The sequence below is a fragment of the Manacus candei genome, unplaced genomic scaffold, assembly GCF_025592945.1.
Source record: "Manacus candei isolate 608988 ecotype Guabito, Panama unplaced genomic scaffold, ASM2559294v1 h1tg000070l, whole genome shotgun sequence".
NCBI classification, from domain to species: domain Eukaryota; kingdom Metazoa; phylum Chordata; class Aves; order Passeriformes; family Pipridae; genus Manacus; species Manacus candei.
In genome coordinates this window covers 255,876-272,342 of record NW_026138118.1, presented here as the reverse complement: position 1 = coordinate 272,342, position 16,467 = coordinate 255,876, and the positions used below count along the sequence as shown (strand labels likewise).

General features: G+C 60.2%; 3 protein-coding genes across 7 annotated transcripts; all 3 read left to right on the top strand.

Moving 5' to 3' along the window:
* Positions 1-684: 684 nt before the first annotated feature.
* Positions 685-9,639, top strand: TXLNA (taxilin alpha). 3 transcript variants are annotated; one of them, XM_051807366.1, is made up of 12 exons: positions 685-879; positions 1,964-2,106; positions 3,019-3,327; positions 3,785-3,876; positions 4,501-4,671; positions 5,378-5,572; positions 6,170-6,289; positions 6,531-6,605; positions 7,042-7,134; positions 7,403-7,498; positions 7,988-8,092; positions 8,620-9,639. In XM_051807366.1, exons 2-12 carry the CDS (start codon positions 1,989-1,991, stop codon positions 8,989-8,991), a joined length of 1,746 nt encoding a protein of 581 aa, XP_051663326.1. In that variant the 5' UTR covers positions 685-879; positions 1,964-1,988; the 3' UTR covers positions 8,992-9,639. The 3 variants fall into 3 exon arrangements, with proteins under 3 accessions (XP_051663326.1, XP_051663328.1, XP_051663327.1); XM_051807367.1 differs by lacking the exon at positions 685-879 and adding an exon at positions 1,457-1,832; XM_051807368.1 differs by lacking the exon at positions 8,620-9,639 and having other exon boundaries at positions 7,988-8,585.
* An 833-nt stretch (positions 9,640-10,472) lies between these two features.
* CCDC28B (coiled-coil domain containing 28B) lies at positions 10,473-13,415 on the top strand. Of its 3 annotated transcripts, none has more exons than XM_051807038.1 (6): positions 10,473-10,619; positions 11,513-11,686; positions 11,767-11,921; positions 12,270-12,424; positions 12,515-12,537; positions 13,225-13,415. In XM_051807038.1, the coding sequence occupies exons 2-6, from the start codon at positions 11,532-11,534 to the stop codon at positions 13,274-13,276; spliced, it is 540 nt and encodes a 179-aa protein (XP_051662998.1). In that variant the 5' UTR covers positions 10,473-10,619; positions 11,513-11,531; the 3' UTR covers positions 13,277-13,415. The 3 variants fall into 3 exon arrangements, with proteins under 3 accessions (XP_051662998.1, XP_051662997.1, XP_051662999.1); XM_051807037.1 differs by lacking the exon at positions 10,473-10,619 and adding an exon at positions 10,845-10,924; XM_051807039.1 differs by lacking the exon at positions 10,473-10,619 and adding an exon at positions 10,897-10,994.
* A 1,424-nt stretch (positions 13,416-14,839) lies between these two features.
* IQCC (IQ motif containing C) lies at positions 14,840-16,465 on the top strand (the record flags this gene model as incomplete). Its single annotated transcript, XM_051807065.1, has 3 exons — positions 14,840-15,293; positions 15,420-15,529; positions 15,710-16,465. Coding segments are annotated over 3 exons (669 nt in total), but the record flags the coding sequence as incomplete, so codon positions are not given.
* Positions 16,466-16,467: the final 2 nt, after the last annotated feature.

Sequence of the window (16,467 nt, the reverse complement as noted above, 5' to 3'; positions counted from 1 at the left end):
GTTTTGTGGTGCCGGGGGAGGAGCTGAGCCCCCGCGGGGGTCACGACGAGGGGCGAGGGGGCCCTTGTTGTGCGAGGAATAAACCCCACGGGCGCAGGGGGGCGGGTGAGGTGTGACGGGGGGCTTGGGGCTGGTCTGAGGTTACTCTTTGACCTTCGGGGGGGACGGGAGGGGACCCCGGGGACCGGGCACGGATGAGGTCTGCGCGGTGCATGCTGGGAGTTGTAGTCCCTGGGAGGACCCGGCGCGGGGCATGCCGGGAACTGTAGGCCACATTTTCTTCCCTTCCTCCTCCTCTTTTTCTTCCCCCCTCCCCACGAGGGGTATGTCGGCAGCCATAGGCAACAGCTTCCCTTTCTCCTTATCGCTCCCACGCGCGAGGGACATGCTGGGAGTTGTAGTCCCAGTGCCGCCGTGCGCGGGGCACGCCGGGAGCTGTAGGCCCCGGTTTCCCTCCTCCTTGCTTTCCTCCTCCTCTTCCTCCTTCTTCTCTCCCTCCTCTCCCTCTCCTTTCCCCTGTCCCTCGTCCCGCGCGGTGAACGCCGGGAGTTGGGGCCGCGCGCGGGGCATGCCGGGAGTTGTAGTTTTCCTCCCACTGCTTCCCGCCGCGTCTCCGCGGCGCTTCCCGGCGTGCCCCGCGCGCGGCGGGCGCTGATTGGCGGGGCGGCGCGGGGCGGGCGCACGCGCGGCCGTTGGAGGCCCCGGGGCCGAGCCGCTCCCTCAGAGCCGGTACCGGCGCCCTCAGCACGGGCACCCTCCGCGCCGGCACCGGCGGGACGCACCGCGGGCACACCGGCACGCATGCACCGCGGCGCCGCGCCTGCCGGCTGAGCAGCGAGGCGGCACCTGCGTCAGACCGCCGGCGCTGACGTCACGGGGGTGCGCGCGTGACGTCACCCCGCGAGGGGGGGGGCGCGGGGCGGCTTTGACGTCAAGGGCGGGGGAGGGAGGGGGTCGCGGGGTTGTGAGGGCAGGGGCGGCACCGGCGGCTGGGCCGAGCCCCGGGGGTGATAACGGAGGGGGGGGGGCACCGGGAGCCGCGTCCCGGTGTAACCGGGCGGGGGGGAGCGGGGCCGGGACCAAGGGGGCGATGGGCCGGGGGGGGCGGGGCCGGGGGGCCAGGGGTGCTGCGGGGCCAGTGATCGCCCGTGGAGCCTGGTTATCGCCCCCCGAGCCCCGGTTAACCCCTCCCCCGAGCTCCGGTGATCTCCCCCCGAGCCCCGGTTATTGCCCCCCCCGAGCCCCGGTTATGGCTCCCGGGCCCCGGTTCCCGCCCGGGAGCCGCTCCCGGTGCAGCAGCAGCGGAAAAGCAGCGCCCGAGGCGCGGGGCAGGTGCGGGTGAAGGCGCTGCCCCGCAGATCCCGCACGTGGGCGGTGACACGGGCCGGGCTCCGCCGCCGCTCTGCCCTCGGGTTTGCCTGCCAGGAGGAGCACCGGGAGGGGATGGGGGCACGGGAAAGCTCGGGGAACAGCCTGGGTGGGGAACTATCCTGAGCTCCAAAGTGGGAACAGCCTCTCACCTCCAAAATAGGAACAGCCTGGACTCGGAACTCTCCTGAGCTCCAAACTGGGAACAGCCCCTCCCCTCTAGACCAGGAGCATCAGCATCCTCAGCCCATAATTAGTGTCATAAGCAGAGCAGAGGGTGAGAAGGGTGAGAACATTCAAGCCCTGCAGAGGGAGAGGCGATGGGGATGAAGAGCTGGGATTTTGGGTTCTCCTTGTCTGGGGTTTTGGGCTCAGCAGGAATTGACCTCTCTGCTGGAGATGCTCTGGTTTCTGGGTCCTCATCCCAGTGAGGGGGTTTCTCTGTCAGCTCTGAAATCCAAGAGGTACAAACTGGGAACCAGGCCCTGCTTTCTTTGGCGCAGAGCTGTGGTGGGAGCTCCTGCTCCTTCCCAGTCCGGGTGGATGGCTCCCCAAACCCTTCAAACGTTCCTAAAGTCGCTGTTTGTTTCTGCAGAGTCTGACAGGGCCGAAAGGCTGTGATGAAGAACCAGGGGGTGGAGACCAAAGGAGCCCCACGTCCCTCTGGTGCTTCCAAAACGAGCAGCGGGATGGGGCTGGAGGAGGGAGACTCACCCGAGGCTGCAGCACCCCCAGAAGGTGGGTAGGGTCCCTGGGGAATGGAGGGGTGGCTCTGCTGGCATTCCCTGGAATGTGTGAGGGTGGGTTTGAGCCCAGAAGGATTCAGGTTGCTGCTTTCTCTTCATCCAGCTCTTTGTATATGAGCAGCTGTGTTTTCAAGGGCAGAAATTCCTGGGTTTTTTCCTCATTTCTGTGTGCAGTCCTGGAGGAGTTCCCATTTCCTGGCAGAATCGTGGAATCAGTTCTACCTGGAAGCAAAGGGTTGTTTGTTGGTGCTTTGACCTTAAGGGTCCCATTCAGAAAATACCAGGCAGCTCTTTCCTGTTACTCATCAAAACTGTTCTCTGGGATACAAAATCCAGGTGTAATGGAGTAGGAGCTTGGTTAAAATTAACCCTGCCTGGTGCTCCCGTGCCTGGGGATGGAGGAAACACACAGTGAGGAGAGTTATTTTAATAACCAGCTGCTCTTGGAAAAAGTTTGGAGGCAGGATGTGCTGCCTGCTCCATGCCTGAGTGTCTGCTGGGTGGGATGAGGGATGTTTGATCCCAGTGCAGCTGCTCTTCCAGTGAGGACAGAGGCTCACCCAGGTTTAAAGCCCATTGTTATGCTAAAAAGCCCAGCCCTGGGGGATCTGAGCTGCCAGTTCCTCTTGGGGAGGGGGTGAGGAAAAAGCTCACAGACAACCTGCTTGTGGTTGAGTGGGGGGCTGGGGGTGGAATTTTTGCTCTTGACAGATGTCAGGGGCTTGGTCATGCTCTGGTGATCAAAGGAGAGGCTGTTGGGAATGCCCTGCCATTGTCAGGGCAGCTGGCTGGAGACAAAGCAGCTTATCCTGCTGCAAGTCCAGCCAGGAAAACCTCCCCTTTCCCTGTGTGTGGAGAGGGGGGGGACACCCTCATGCTTTGTGTTTGTGTGTCCCCCCCCCAGCTCCCCTCACTCAGGAGGACTCCAAGTCCTCCCAGGATGTGTCCGAGGAGCTGAGCCGGCAGCTGGAGGACATCCTGAGCACCTACTGTGTGGATGCCAGCCAGGAGGGCCCGGCGGAGGACGGCGGGCACGGGGAGCCCCCCGAGCCCGAGGAGCCCGACAAGGGCTGCCCCGAGTCCCCCCGGAACGGGGAGCAGGAGCCGGGCGGCCCCGAGATGAACGGGGAGAAGGAGAACTCCAAGGGCACCGAGGAGGGCGGCGACAGAGACCAGAAGAAGGCTCAGGAGAAGAAGAAAGCCAAGGGTTTAGGTAAGAGGTTCCCTGCCCTGGGTGTGCTGCAGCCCTTGGGTTTATCCTGCAGTGATCAAATCCGTGCCTTTGGACGTGTTTGGGAATGGCACAGCGTCCTGTTCTGGGGGTGTGAGGGATGTACCCAGGGCAGCAAAGGCACTGGCTGCTCCTGGGGCTGCCACAGCCTCTGAATTCCATGGATTTCTCTTCTCCTGGGCACAGCTGGCTCCAGCCAGCCCAGTGGTGATTCCTGCTCTGAAAACCAGGTCTCTCCCCAGCTGCTCCACTTATTTTCACACTGTATGTGGTGAAATCTGTGGGGCAGAGTCCTGAGAAGACCCCAGGAACAGCAGCTCTGGCCCAGGGCTGCCAGACCTGCTCAGTCCCCTCCCGTCTTCACTCTCACAAGCCAGAGCACTGTCTAAGCCATTTTATCCGGTTTGTTTATTTATTTCCACGCCCTGTCTCATTCCAGGCAAGGAAATCACTTTGCTGATGCAGACACTGAACACCCTGAGCACGTCAGAGGAGAAACTGGCAGCTCTGTGCAAGAAATATGCTGAGCTGGTGAGTCCCTCTGGGGCTGGGGGGTGACACAGCAGCTCAGGGAGGCAGGAGGGACATTCCAGGAACACCCTGGAGCTTTGCAGTGCCCTGAGATCTCTGCAGTGCTGGATACCTGGATAGGAGAGGGTGGGTGTTGCTGGGTCCAGCCTGGTGGTGTTTGTGAGGTGTGAGTGTGGACAGGAGGAATTTTGGCAAATGTGGGTGTAAGAGGAGCTCAGGTCTGTTTTCACACACAAAGCCTGACACCACGTTTAACCAGAGTTAGTTCTGGGCACAGACCTGGTTCCCTTCACAGATCTGGAGCAGGGGAGGTGTGGGGCTGCCTGTGCATGTCCAAAGTGTCCTTGGGTGGGTTTTCCCTGTGCTCCGTTGGAGCAACATATGCATGGAGGTGCTGGGGCAACATGCAGGTCTTTCAGATTCCAGCAGAATGGGAATTTAGGAAGGAGAAAGGTCCTGTCCTTGGACTCTGTGTCACTCCTGCTCTGCTCAAGAGTGTCACCTTTAGTGTCACAAAGCTGCTCTTGTTGGAGCACAGTCTCTGCTCCCCGTGTCCCTCAGCAGGCACAACACATTACCCTGCCCTGCCCTGCTGCATCCATGCCCTCTGCTCCCCTTTCCCAGCTGGAAGAGCACCGTAACTCCCAGAAGCAGATGAAGATCCTGCAGAAGAAGCAGACACAGCTGGTGCAGGAGAAGGATCACTTGCAGAGCGAGCACAGCAAGGCCATCCTGGCCCGGAGCAAACTGGAGAGCCTGTGCCGGGAGCTCCAGAGGCACAACCGCACCCTCAAGGCAGGTGTCTCCCGGCTCTGCTCCCAGGGCTGCTCCATCCCAACCACTTGGATCACTCTCCATTTTGGCAAACCAGTGGTTGCCCACAGTCTGCCCTCAGGGCAGGGCTTTAACTTTGGTGTTAAACCCTTGTTGTCTGCGTTGTCCAAGTGTTATTTCAAGCACAAGTGCTGTGAGGAGAGGCTGAGGGAGCTGGGGAGGCTCAGCCTGGAGAAGAGGAGGCTCAGGGGAGACCTCCTCATCTCTACAACTCCCTGACAGGAGGGGGAAGCCAGGGGGGGGTTGGTCTCTTTTCCCAGGCAACCATCAGCAAGACAAGAGGGCTGGGTCTGCAGCTGTGCCAGGGGAGGGTTAGGTTGGATATTAAAAAGAATTTCTTTCCAGAGAGGGTGCTCAGCCTTTGGAATGGGCTGCCCAGGGAAGGGGTGGATTCTCCATCCCTGGAGGTGTTTAAGGACAGACTGGATGTGGCATCAGTGCCATGGGCTGGGAACCACAGTGGGGTTGGATCAAGGGTTGGACTTGATGATCTCAGAGGTCCCTTCCAACCCAGCTGATTCTGTGATTTTGGGGTGTAGCCACTGCAGAAAGGGAAGGGAAAGGCCCAGAGTCCCTTCCTGATGGATATAAGGAATAGTGGGAGGCTGGGCAGCTCGGAGCATCCCTTTGGTGACGTGTCCCTCCCATCCCTGCCCTCCTCACGCAGGAGGAGGGTGTCCAGCGCGCCCGGGAGGAGGAGGAGAAGAGGAAGGAGGTGACATCCCACTTCCAGGTGACGCTGAACGACATCCAGCTCCAGATGGAGCAGCACAACGAGAGGAATTCCAAGCTGCGCCAGGAGAACATGGAGCTGGCAGAGAGGCTCAAGAAGCTCATCGAGCAGTATGAGCTGCGGGAGGAGGTGGGTCAGGACAGGGGCATCCCCCTGCCCAGGGAAGGGGGTTCCTGCTTCCAGAGGGGAAATAAACCCAGCAGGTTCTCCATCATCACATTCCTGGTAACCACAGCCCAGTTATATGTTCTCATCAAGCCAGTTTTTTTTTTTACTGCCACAGAACATCAAGGCCATGTTTTGCAGAGTGGAAGGGAAGGAAAACACAGGTTTTCAAAAGCAACACTCAAATGATAAAGATTCAGCAGGGAGGGGGAAGTGCACCACACACTCACTGCTTTAGCAGAGGAAAATATCCAGTATATCCAAAATATCCAATATATCTAAATGTATCTATATCCAGTGTATCTAAATGCACGTACAAACACCCAGCTATGTGCATTTTATACCAGTGAAAGTTACATGATATTTTTTTAGGTTGTTTATTTATGCTGTTGAGAGTTCCCTCAATTCATTTAATGCAAACTAGACATTTTTACTTTGTGTAGAACGTTGAGGTTCGTTCATGCCCTTAACGTACATTAATTAGACACTGCTTACAAATAACCTGCAGTAAGAATATCTGTTTGTCTGGGGTCTTCTGAGCCTGTGGTGTTCCCTTGGCAGCACATTGACAAGGTGTTCAAGCACAAGGAGCTGCAGCAGCAGCTGGTGGATGCCAAACTCCAGCAGGCCCAGGAAATGCTGAAGGAGGCAGAGGAGAGGCACCAGCGGGAGAAGGACTTTGTAAGTCGTGGAGCAGTTCTGGGGTGGTTGTGACCCTTGTTACTGCTGGATCCCTGAGTGCAGAGCCCAGAGCAGGTTATGCCACATCTTGCCTTGCTTCCTGAGCAGCTTCAGGAGCCGGGCTGGAGCCCTGCTCTGCTCCTTGTGCTCCTCCCAGCCCGCTCCCATCTCCAGGCCCAGCACCAGCCATGCAGGGATGTGCTCAGAGCATTCCCAGGTAACTGCTTTTGCTCTTCCCCAGCTGCTGAAGGAAGCTGTGGAATCACAGAGGATGTGTGAGCTGATGAAGCAGCAGGAGACCCACCTCAAGCAGCAGGTGAGTCACCAGCCTGTTTTGTTTGGCTTTCTTTTCTTCCTTCCTAAGCAAGGAACAACCCAAAGTTCCTTAATCTGGAAAACACAGGGGCAGGATCTCTCCCGGGCTTTGGTATTGGTGAGCTGAGACTTCCTTCAGCAATTCTGCCTTCTGGGAGAAAGGTGCCTTGTTTTTTTCCAGTGCTGGGAGCAGTCATGAGATCATCCCTCACTGAATCAGCCCCAGCAAGTGCCTCCTGCCCTGGCCAGGAGATGTTTATAGGACACACCACTCTGAGGGTGTTTCCCTAGGGCAGAATTTTCCCTTGGCAGAGCAGCTCTGTGCTACCAGTTTGTTTGTGTCCCAGGACAAGCAGCTCAGCCCCTGTTTGGCCTCTTCCCTGCCCGGGTGAGGCTGTCAGTGGGTGCCCTGGTGAGCTCCCTGTCTCTCCCCACAGCTGGCTCTCTACACAGAGAAGTTTGAGGAATTCCAGAACACCCTTTCCAAAAGCAGTGAAGTGTTCACAACGTTTAAACAAGAGATGGAGAAGGTGGGTAACACCTCTGCTGTCCTGGCTCTCCTCCATGTGAACTGCAAGAGTGACAGCTTCATCATTCTGTTTAATTTTGGGTCTGTGCCAGGGGAGGGGGTGGCACCTGAGGACATGTGGGATGTCACTGCAGTGCTCTGCCTGGGGCTTATTTGAGGCTTATTTGTCTTGGGATGTCCTGTGCAGGGCCAGAAGTTGGACTTTGATGGGTCCCTTCCAACTCAGGGTATTCTGTGATTCCATTTGTGCCCTTTTTGTGATCCTGTAGATGACCAAGAAGATCAAGAAGCTGGAGAAGGAGACCACCATGTACCGCTCCCGCTGGGAGAGCAGCAACAAGGCTCTCCTGGAGATGGCAGAGGAGGTGAGGAGGCCCTGGGGGTGGGCTGGAGCTGAGGGGGGGGCAGGACAACTCCTGCCTTAATGCAGGATGGTGAGGTCTGAGGGAGCAAGGGCAGAAGGAAAGCCTTGATGCAGCTTCAGGTGCTTTGAATGCTGAGTGTTTGCTTGGTCACAAGTATTTTCCCCTCTCAGGCTTCTCTAGAATCAGTCATGGAACGGTTTGGGTTGGGAGGAGTGTTAGAGATCATCCAGTTCCATGGGCAGGGACACCTTCCACTATCCCAGGTTGCTCCAACCTGTGGCCTTGGACACTTCCAGGGATGAGGCAGCCACAGTTTCTCTCTCCTGGGCAACTTGTACCAGGGCCTTCCCACCCTCCCAGGGAAGGATTTCTCCCCCCTATCCCACCTAACCCTGCCCTCTGGCAGTTTAAAACCATCCTCCCCATCCTGTCACTGTCTGCCCATATCCCTCTGGGATTTCATCCCTCCCTTTTTGCCTCTCCCTGCAGAAAACCCTCCGGGACAAGGAGTTGGAGGGGCTACAGGTGAAGATCCAGCGGCTGGAGAAGCTGTGCCGGGCCCTGCAGACGGAGCGCAACGACCTCAACAAGAAGGTGCAGGACCTGTGTGCCCACACGGACCTGGCAGAGCCTCTGAAGGACCCATCCCGGGACAGCTCCGACTGTCCCAGCTCGGGAAAGGCCACGCACAGCCCGGATCCTGCAGAGAGCCTGGGGGAACTGAGCCCAGGAGCCACAGGGCAGAGCGGGACTGAGGAGGGACCTCGGGGCACTGACTGAGCCCCTGCAGGGCACAGGGGTGGGCACAGGGAGGGGGACCTGGATGTGCAGACTCCATCTGATGCCCCTCTCCCGCTCCTGGGACAGGTGGAAAAGGACAGGACAGCCCTCCTGGGGATGTGAGATTTCCTAGCTTTTAGTTGTTTTTTTTTTTTAAATTTTATATATATATATATATATATATATATAATGATATATAAAAAATGTGCAGGGCAACGTACACTTTATATATGGATACCCATGGAAAACCAGACTGACCCGCCTTCCCTGCGTGTGTCAATAACTAATATATGGAGCCTCAACTGATCGTCCCTCTCACTAAAGGACCTTGTCATTGGCAGGGGCTGCGATCCCCAAAATCTGGCGCAGCTCAGGAGGGCAGGTCCCTGGATCTGTGTCCCATGGAATGCGCCGGCACCGCCTCTGCTGTCCCAGCGACTCTGGCACCGAGTGAAAGCCAAGGAACAGAGCTGGGGGAACCACAGCGCCGGATTCTCCCGCTTCCCTCTCCTCCAGGCAGGAGGGAGCTCCTGGACTTGCTCCTGTGTGAGCTGGGGGTGCAAGAGGCCGTTCCCCTGCTCTGTTCTGTGTGTGGAACGGGCACAAGGAGAAGCAGGAAGGGCATTCCCGGTCCTGTCCAGCAGGATTTTTGCTCTTCCCAGGACCTGCCAGTGTCTCAATCGCCTTACGATTCACAGTTGCCTCTTTGCTGAACGCACATGTGCACAAGTGTATTAAACAGTTAATCCAAAGGTCTAATTCCCAAGTGTTTTGCACAAGTGTGTCATCGTTGTGCAGGGGGACGGGGCCCCCCCGAGCTCCTCTGCCCCATCCCTGGGGGCACCCACGGAGCTGGGGCTCCAGGAGGATAAACCCTGTGTCTGCTCCAGGATCGCCGGGACCAGCTCCAGGACTGTGGGCCCTCCAGCCTGGGGGTACCTGTGCTATCCCAGACCCCCCTTTTCCCTTCCCTCTCTGCCTTCTTGGAAGAGCATCTCCCCAGTGCTGCCTCACCCCACTCGCCTCAAGGACCCGACTGTGCTGGGAGGGTGTTCAGGGACAGACGTGGGACCTGCTGGCACTGGGATTTGGGATTTCTCCTTAAGTTTCTCAAGACTTTCTCTTTCCAGTGTTCTTTTGGAAGACTCGACGTGCTTCAACCCTCTGCTGCAGCTTCTCTGTGACAGACTTTATTCCCAGCATTGCCTTCCTTCTGCTGGAAGCTGGAGCCAGCTGGCTGGAGACATTTCCCACCGTGGATGTGTTCAGTGGAACAGCTTTGGATTCTTTTCTGGCAACGCAGCTGCTCTCGCATCTTCTCTCTACGAAGGACCTGCCTCCTTGTCCCCCTTTCCTCTGCAGGGACCCCAACGAGCCCAGGTCCAGGGAAGGGTCTGCCTGCAGCAGGGATGGGCTCCAACAAGTCTGCACAGAGCTGCGGTTGAACATCCACTGGGACACATTCCCTGGAGCTGAGCATGGCTTTGCCTTCCAGCATTTGCCACTGGAAGGGTCTGGCAGGAGCCCCCGAGCAAGTGAATGTAGGTCTGGCCTGGTGGGACCACCCTGTTCCCAGCAGCCAGGCTGAGGAGGGGCTGCTGCCAGGATCAGGATCTGGGCTTCTCTTCCTGCTCCTTCAGTAAAAGGAAAACCCCTTAGGAATTCACCAACTCCCCCTCCCTGTTTTTTTTTTTTCTTTTCCCCATTACGGTACAGAAAACCCCTGTGGGGGCTGTTGTGTGTATCCTGTATCCAATAGAAACACTCCCAACCTCGCTGCTGCTGCTGCTGCTGCTGCCTTTCTTGTCTCTCCTTCAGTGCCACGGGGGGGGGGAGTGAAGATCTGGGGTGATGGGGTGGGTTTGGGGAGGCCACACCAGCCTCTGTGGGACGTGGCTTCCCTGTCTCCCAGGACTCTGTCCCTGCCTTCCCAATGGGGACGAGGTGGGGGAGGTTGGGAGGGGATGTCCCTGCCCGGGGGAAGGTCGGGTGGGTCTCCAGGACCCCCAGCGTGGGACATTCACCTGTGGCTCTGCGTCCCGGGGATGCTGCAGCCACCAAGTGCCACCTGCCCTGGGGGTGCCCAACCCCTGGTGCCCCCATTGGCTCCAAAATGTCCAAGGTCGGATTAAAATCCTGGTGGGATTTACACGAGCAGCCGCGCTCCGTCTGCGCGCGGGGCGGGCGGGGGGGACGGGACTTGTCTAATCCCGTCCCTGCGCCAGGGCTGGAGGCCCTTCCTGGCTCCTTCCCGGCTCCCTGCCGGCTCCTTCCCAGCTCCTTCCCGCAGGGACGGATCCCGCAATCGCGGCTCTGCGGTGACACCGGGGGACAACGCGGGGTAAACGGAGGCGGATGGAGGGGGGGGCACGAATGACCCCGGGGCCGCGGGGGAGCGGCCGCTGCGCGGGAGCGGAGCGGGGGCTGGATCCCGATCCTGCCCCATCCCCGACCCCGCCGGATGCTGATCCCGGGGCTGGGGCTGGGGCCGGTTCTGGGGGTCCGGCAGCGGAGCCCGGCAGCGCCTGGAGGAAGTTCCCTTTCCCTTTAAATGCAAATCCCGGGCTGTGCGGACGGTGTCCGGCGGGCTCGGGGTGTCCGGCAGGTTTGGGGTGTCCGGCAGGCTCGGGGACACGTGTCCGGCAGGTTCGGGGTGTCCGGTGGGCTCGGGGACACGCCGGGTCAGCCCCCCGGGCCGGAGCGGGGCCTGGCACGGGTCAGTGCCCGGCCGTGGAGCTCCGGAGGACAAAGGGGCTCCACGGCCCCGGAGCGGCCCCGTCCGGCCGCCGCGCGGGGCCGGGGGTCGGGGGGGGCTCGGCCGGAGCCCGGGGGTGTCGGTGCCCGCACGGTCCCGGTCCCGCTCTCGCCGGGGGCAGCCGAGGTTGAAATCCTGCTCTCCCGGCGAGAGACACGGCGAGAGCCGAGGCCAGGCCGGAGCTCCCGCTGCGAGCAGAGTCTGAGCCCGAGCCCGAGCCTGAGCTCGGCTGCTGCCCCCCGGGAAAGGGGGTCCGAGCTCTCGCTCCATCCCTCCCACCGCCAGCGAGCCCCGGTGGCCGTGGCTGTCACCCCTTGTCCTGGGGGTCCCGGTGGCCGTGCTGAGGGTCCCGGTGGCCGTGGCTGTCACCCCCCCACGCCGGGGGTCCCGCAGCCCCTCTGCTGTGCCCCGGGCAGACTCGTCTCTTTTCCCTGAACCATCAGGGAAGGAGCCTCCAAGCTCCGTGTCCGTCCCCGCAGGGTCCCCGCAGCCCCCGGGATGGAGGAGCGGAGGAGGAAGCGCAGCCCCAGGACCTGCCTGGCCCAGCCGGCGCCCCCCGGGGCCCCGCGCCCGCTGCCCCCCAGCAAGAGCACGACCTTCGCGCTGCCGCTGCCCACCTTGCCCTCGCCCCGGCAGCGCGCCCGGCTCCGCAGGTCGGTGCGGGATGGGGGGGACCCCCTGCAGCCCCCCCGTGGTGCCCCTGGAGCGATGCAAATCCCTGTTCCCTGTGCAGGACCAGCAAGGAGCGGGCGCGAGCGGGCGCGGGGGGGTCCCGGGGGGCCCCGCTCCAGCACAGCTTCCTCACCGACGTGTCCGACGTGTGCGAGATGGAGGGGGGGCTGCTCAGCCTCCTCAGCGACTTCCACTCGGGAAAGCTGCAGGCGTTCGGTGAGGGAACAGGGATTGGGGGGCCGTGGGGACAGGGGATGTGGTGGATCCTTCCTGGGGGGGGCAGAGAAGGAGTGAGGTGGGATGGGAGATGGGATGGGAGATGGGATGGGATGGGATGGGGTGGAATGGGATGGGATGGGATGGGATGGGATGGGATGGGATGGGATGGGATGGGATGGGATGGGATGGGATGGGATGGGATGTGTGGATGCCAGGGAAAGAATGGGACAGGATGTGTGGATCCCAGGGAAGGAGTGGGATGGGATATGATGATTCCCAGGGAAAGAGTGGGACAGGACATGTGGATCCCAGGGAAGGAGTGGGATGGGATATGATGATTCCCAGGGAAGGAGTGCTCCTTCGAGCAGCTGGAGCACGTGCGGGAGATGCAGGAGAAGCTGGCCCGGCTCCACTTTGGGCTGGATGTGTGTGTGGAGGAGCTCCCCGAGGAGCAGAAGAAGGCAGCAGCCGACAGGAACCTGGACCAGCTGCTGGCACACGTGAGTGTCACCCCCTGTCCCCTGGCAGGGCTGGGACCCCCCCCCCCCGGCCCCTCCACCAGCTCCTCAGCTCTGCCTTTGCTCCCACAGCTGGAAGAGCTCAGCAGCTCCATGTATCCTTGGTGGGGGTGAGTGGTGACAGGGACAGTGGTGGCAGTGCTGGGGGTGGCAGTGATGGCAGTGATGAAAGTGAAGGTGGTGGCACTGGTGATGGTGGTGATGGTAGTGATGGTGGCAGTGGTGGCAATGATGGAGGTGGCGCTGGTGACAGTGGAGACAGTGACAGTGACAGTAATGGTGGTGGCAGTGGTGGCAGTGACAGTGGTGGCAGTGACAGTGACTGTGATGGCAGTGACAGCGGGGACAGTGGCAACAGTGACAGTGATGGTGGGGACAGTGACAAAGGGATCAGTGACGGTGGGGACAGTGACAGCGGTGGCAGTGATGGTGGTGGCAGTGACAGTGGGGACAGTGGGGACACTGACAGCAGGGACACTGACAGCGGTGGCAGTGGTGGCAGTGACAGTGACACTGGGGACAGTGACAGTGGTGGCAGTGGCAGTGCTGGCAGTGGCAGTGACAGTGACACTGGGGACACAGCGGTGGCAGTGGCAGTGACACTGGGGACACTGACAGCGGGGACACTGACAGCGGTGGCAGTGGCAGTGGTGGCAGTGGCAGTGACAGTGACACTGGGGACACTAACAGCGGGGACACTGACAGCGGTGGCAGTGATGGCAGTGACAATGACAGTGACACTGGGGACACAGCGGTGGCGCTTCCCCTTGACCCGCGCTCAGACAGAAGCTGCACCTGGCGGAGACCTCGGACCCCGAGGACGCGGCCGCCTGACCCCGGCCCTGCCCTCGGCCCGCTCCCGGCCCCGTGCCCGGCCCGGCCCCCAAACCGGGCCCCCAAACCGGGCCCCCCCAGCCTGCCCCGGGGGGACCCGCGGGGGCGGGGCCTGGCGGGGCGGGGCCCGTCGCGGCCCGATGACGCCATCACCCCGCGCCGGCGCGGCGCAGCCATGGCGGCGCTGGGCCCGCGGGCCGAGGCGGAGGGGCGGCGGCGGCTCCTCCGCGCCCTGACCTGCCTGCAGGTGAGGGACGGGGGTCCCTGTGCCGGGGGGAATGGGGGGGGGCACAGCTGGAAGGGGCTTTTTTGGGGGGGCACAGTGAGGGGGGCACAGCTGGACAGGGCCCTTTGGGGAGGGCACAGCTGGACGGAGATCTTGGGGGGGCATAAAGGGGTCCTGAGGAGGCACAGCTGGATGGGGACCCCTGGGAGAGGCATAAAGGGGTCCCTGGGGCGGGGGGTCTGAGGAGTCCCTGGGGAGTCAAAGGGGTCCCTGAGGGGCTGGAGGGGTCCCTATGGGGGTCATAGGGGACTCTGGGGGGGTCTCAGGGGTCCCTGTGGGGGTCAGAGGGTCCCTGGGGGGGTCAGAAGGGACCCTGGGGGGTGTCAGAGGGGTTCTTGTGGGGTCAGAGGGTCCCTGGTGGGGTCTGAGGAGTCTCTGGGGCAGTCAGAGGGGTCCCTGGGGGGGTCAGGCACAGGAGGTCCCAGCTGGGTGCCGGTGCCTCATTAAACCGGCGTGGGAGGGTGTTTGGGGGGCTCGGGGGGGTCCGAGGGGGCTCTCCCAGCTCCAGCAGCTCCGCAGGCCTGTGCCAGGGGGTTCCTGCTGCGGCGGCGGCTCCGGCGGGCGCGGGAGGATTTCGAGGCGGCCGTGCTGGAGATCGACGGGGACCTGCGGGAGCTGCGCTGGACGGGGCGGTTCCTGCTGCGGCCCAGCTTCGGCCCCGACCCCCGCGGGCCCGCCCAGGTGGGATCCTGCCCGGGGGGATGATGGTCCTGCGGGTGTGCCCGGGGCTCTGTGGCCCTGCCAGGAAAAGCCACTCAGTTGGCAGTGGCAGCTCTGCCCGGTGATCCCGGGCTGGCTTTGTGCTCCTGTGGGCACACTGAGGGTGCCCCGGCCTGGGGCAGTGCCCAACCTGCACTGGGGGTCCTCTGGGCTCCCCCCTGCCCTGCTCCCCCCTCCTCTGGCCATTCAGAAAGTTTGGGATGGCTCAAACCAGACCAGAGCACATCATGTCAGGGCAGGAGCTCTGCCAGCAGCAGCAGGGCCACATCTCAGATCTCTGTGTTTTCTTTTACATGTTTTCTTTCATAAATATTTATATTTTCTTTTATATATTTTTCTATTTTCTTTTATAATTTTTTATATTTTCTTTTATATATTTTTATATTTTCTTTTATAACATTTTCTGTTTTCTATTTTCTACTTTCTTTTCTATTTATCCCTTCCTATTTATCCCTTCCTATTTATCCCTTCCTATTTATCCCTTCCTATTTATCCCTTCCTATTTATCCCTTCCTATTTATCCCTTCCTATTTATCCCTTCCTATTTATAATTTCCTTCATATTTTTCTTTGTATTTTCCTTATATTTATTTTTCTTATACTTATTTTCCATATATTTTCTTTACGTTCTCCTCATATTTTTTTTTCCTTCTTTCCCCTTTTCCCTCCCCTATATCATCTCTCCTCTCCCCCTTCCCCATTTCCATCCCTCCCCTGTCTCCCCTCTGGCAGCCCACGCCAGGCCAGCCCTTGGAGCCCTGGGAGACCAGCACCAAAAACCCTCTGGAGGAGCCTGAACCCCCTGAACCAGATGGGACCCCCCCAGCCCCCCTGCAGGGCAGGACAGCCCCGACCCCCACGGGCCCAGATGACACCCTGAGCCCCCCAAATGTGGGGGTTGAGGGTGACAAAGGCACGGAAAAGGAGAGCGAGGAGTGGGACAACGACAGCGGCGAGACCTCTGTGTGGGACAGCTCTGACCTGGGCACAGAGACCCTCGGAGCCCACCCGGGTGAGGGGGCACAGGAGGGCCCCACAGGGGAGCCACAGCCTCGAGAGGGCCTTGGAGAGGCTGGAAGGAGCTCCCACAGGCCGGATCTCTGTCCTCACCCTGGGCTGTTGTTCCGTTTCTTTGCAGAAATCCCTCTGGGGGACCTTCCCCAGACCCGCTCCGGGCTCCAGGCCTACAGGACCCACCTGCTCATGGAGCTCATGTGGCTGCAACAGGCCATTGCCAGCAGGAAAAACGTGAGGACCTGGCCCTGCCTCTTCCCAAACAGCAGGGGCAGCCCCTCCAAAAGTGGGGCTGGCTGGGGACAATCCCATTATCCAGGGATTGGGCTGGGTGGGGACAGGGGTTTTGCTGTTTGATCTGCCCCTGGGTTTCTGAGATTTAATCATCAGTGTTTGGTTTTCTTCCTCTTCCAGTTCTTGATGCTGAAGCAGAAGCTGGGGATTCCTGACTCCTTGGAAGGCATTCCCAACCCCCTGGATGGGTGTGGGGAAGCCGTGGAGCTGCAGCACCACGGGTGACCTCAGGGGAGCTCCAGCTCCGTGGGTTGATGGTTTTAACTTCAGCAGAATGTGGCAAGAAAGCCTCTTAGCTCTTGTAGATGTGAATGTTTGGTCAGAGCAGGATTAAACACTGTGGAGCCAGGGAGGTTGTGGTGTGTGCTGGAGGAATTCCCTGTGAGGATCCTTCCACAAGGACCCCATTCCTGTTGGCTGAGCTGGGTGATCCAGGGGGAGAAAATGGAGGATGGGAAGATTTTTCACTTACAGAAGGTGCTTTTGGACTGAAATGCCTGAAGGCAGCAGGTGCTGGGACCTGCAGGAACAGCCTGTTCCTCTCTGAACTGTGTGGGAATCTGAGCTGAGTGTTTGGGAGGGCTCTGCACTTCACACCTCTGCAATATCCAGGATCTCCAAGTGCCCGCGGTGGATTTTGGGAACACTGGACCAGTGCCTCAGGGAGGTTGGGAAGTGCTCTATCTGTTCCTGTAGCTCAGGAACATTCCGGGTCCCTGGAAAAGGGACTTTCCATGTGGTGCTGTGGTTCCCCCCCGTGATTCCCCCTCTGCATTCCTGCTCCCTGAACAGCCTCTGTTGCCAGGTGGCAGATGGATCCCTCTGTTCCAGAATAGATCCCCACTTGTTTGTGAATAAAAAGCTTTCCTAATGCTCCT

What these genes read in the sequence shown, in the direction of transcription:
- TXLNA (XM_051807366.1), top strand. Translation starts at nt 1,989, where the DNA reads ATGAAGAACCAGGGGGTGGAGACCAAAGGAGCCCCACGTCCCTCTGGT. An exon ending in GAAGAAAGCCAAGGGTTTAG is followed by an intron (nt 3,328 to 3,784) that starts GTAAGAGGTTCC and finishes GTCTCATTCCAG; the next exon opens with GCAAGGAAATCACTTTGCTG. An exon ending in GGCACAACCGCACCCTCAAG is followed by an intron (nt 4,672 to 5,377) that starts GCAGGTGTCTCC and finishes CTCCTCACGCAG; the next exon opens with GAGGAGGGTGTCCAGCGCGC.
- CCDC28B (XM_051807038.1), top strand. Translation starts at nt 11,532, where the DNA reads ATGGAGGAGCGGAGGAGGAAGCGCAGCCCCAGGACCTGCCTGGCCCAG. An exon ending in TGGACCAGCTGCTGGCACAC is followed by an intron (nt 12,425 to 12,514) that starts GTGAGTGTCACC and finishes TTGCTCCCACAG; the next exon opens with CTGGAAGAGCTCAGCAGCTC. An exon ending in GAAGAGCTCAGCAGCTCCAT is followed by an intron (nt 12,538 to 13,224) that starts GTATCCTTGGTG and finishes ACCCGCGCTCAG; the next exon opens with ACAGAAGCTGCACCTGGCGG.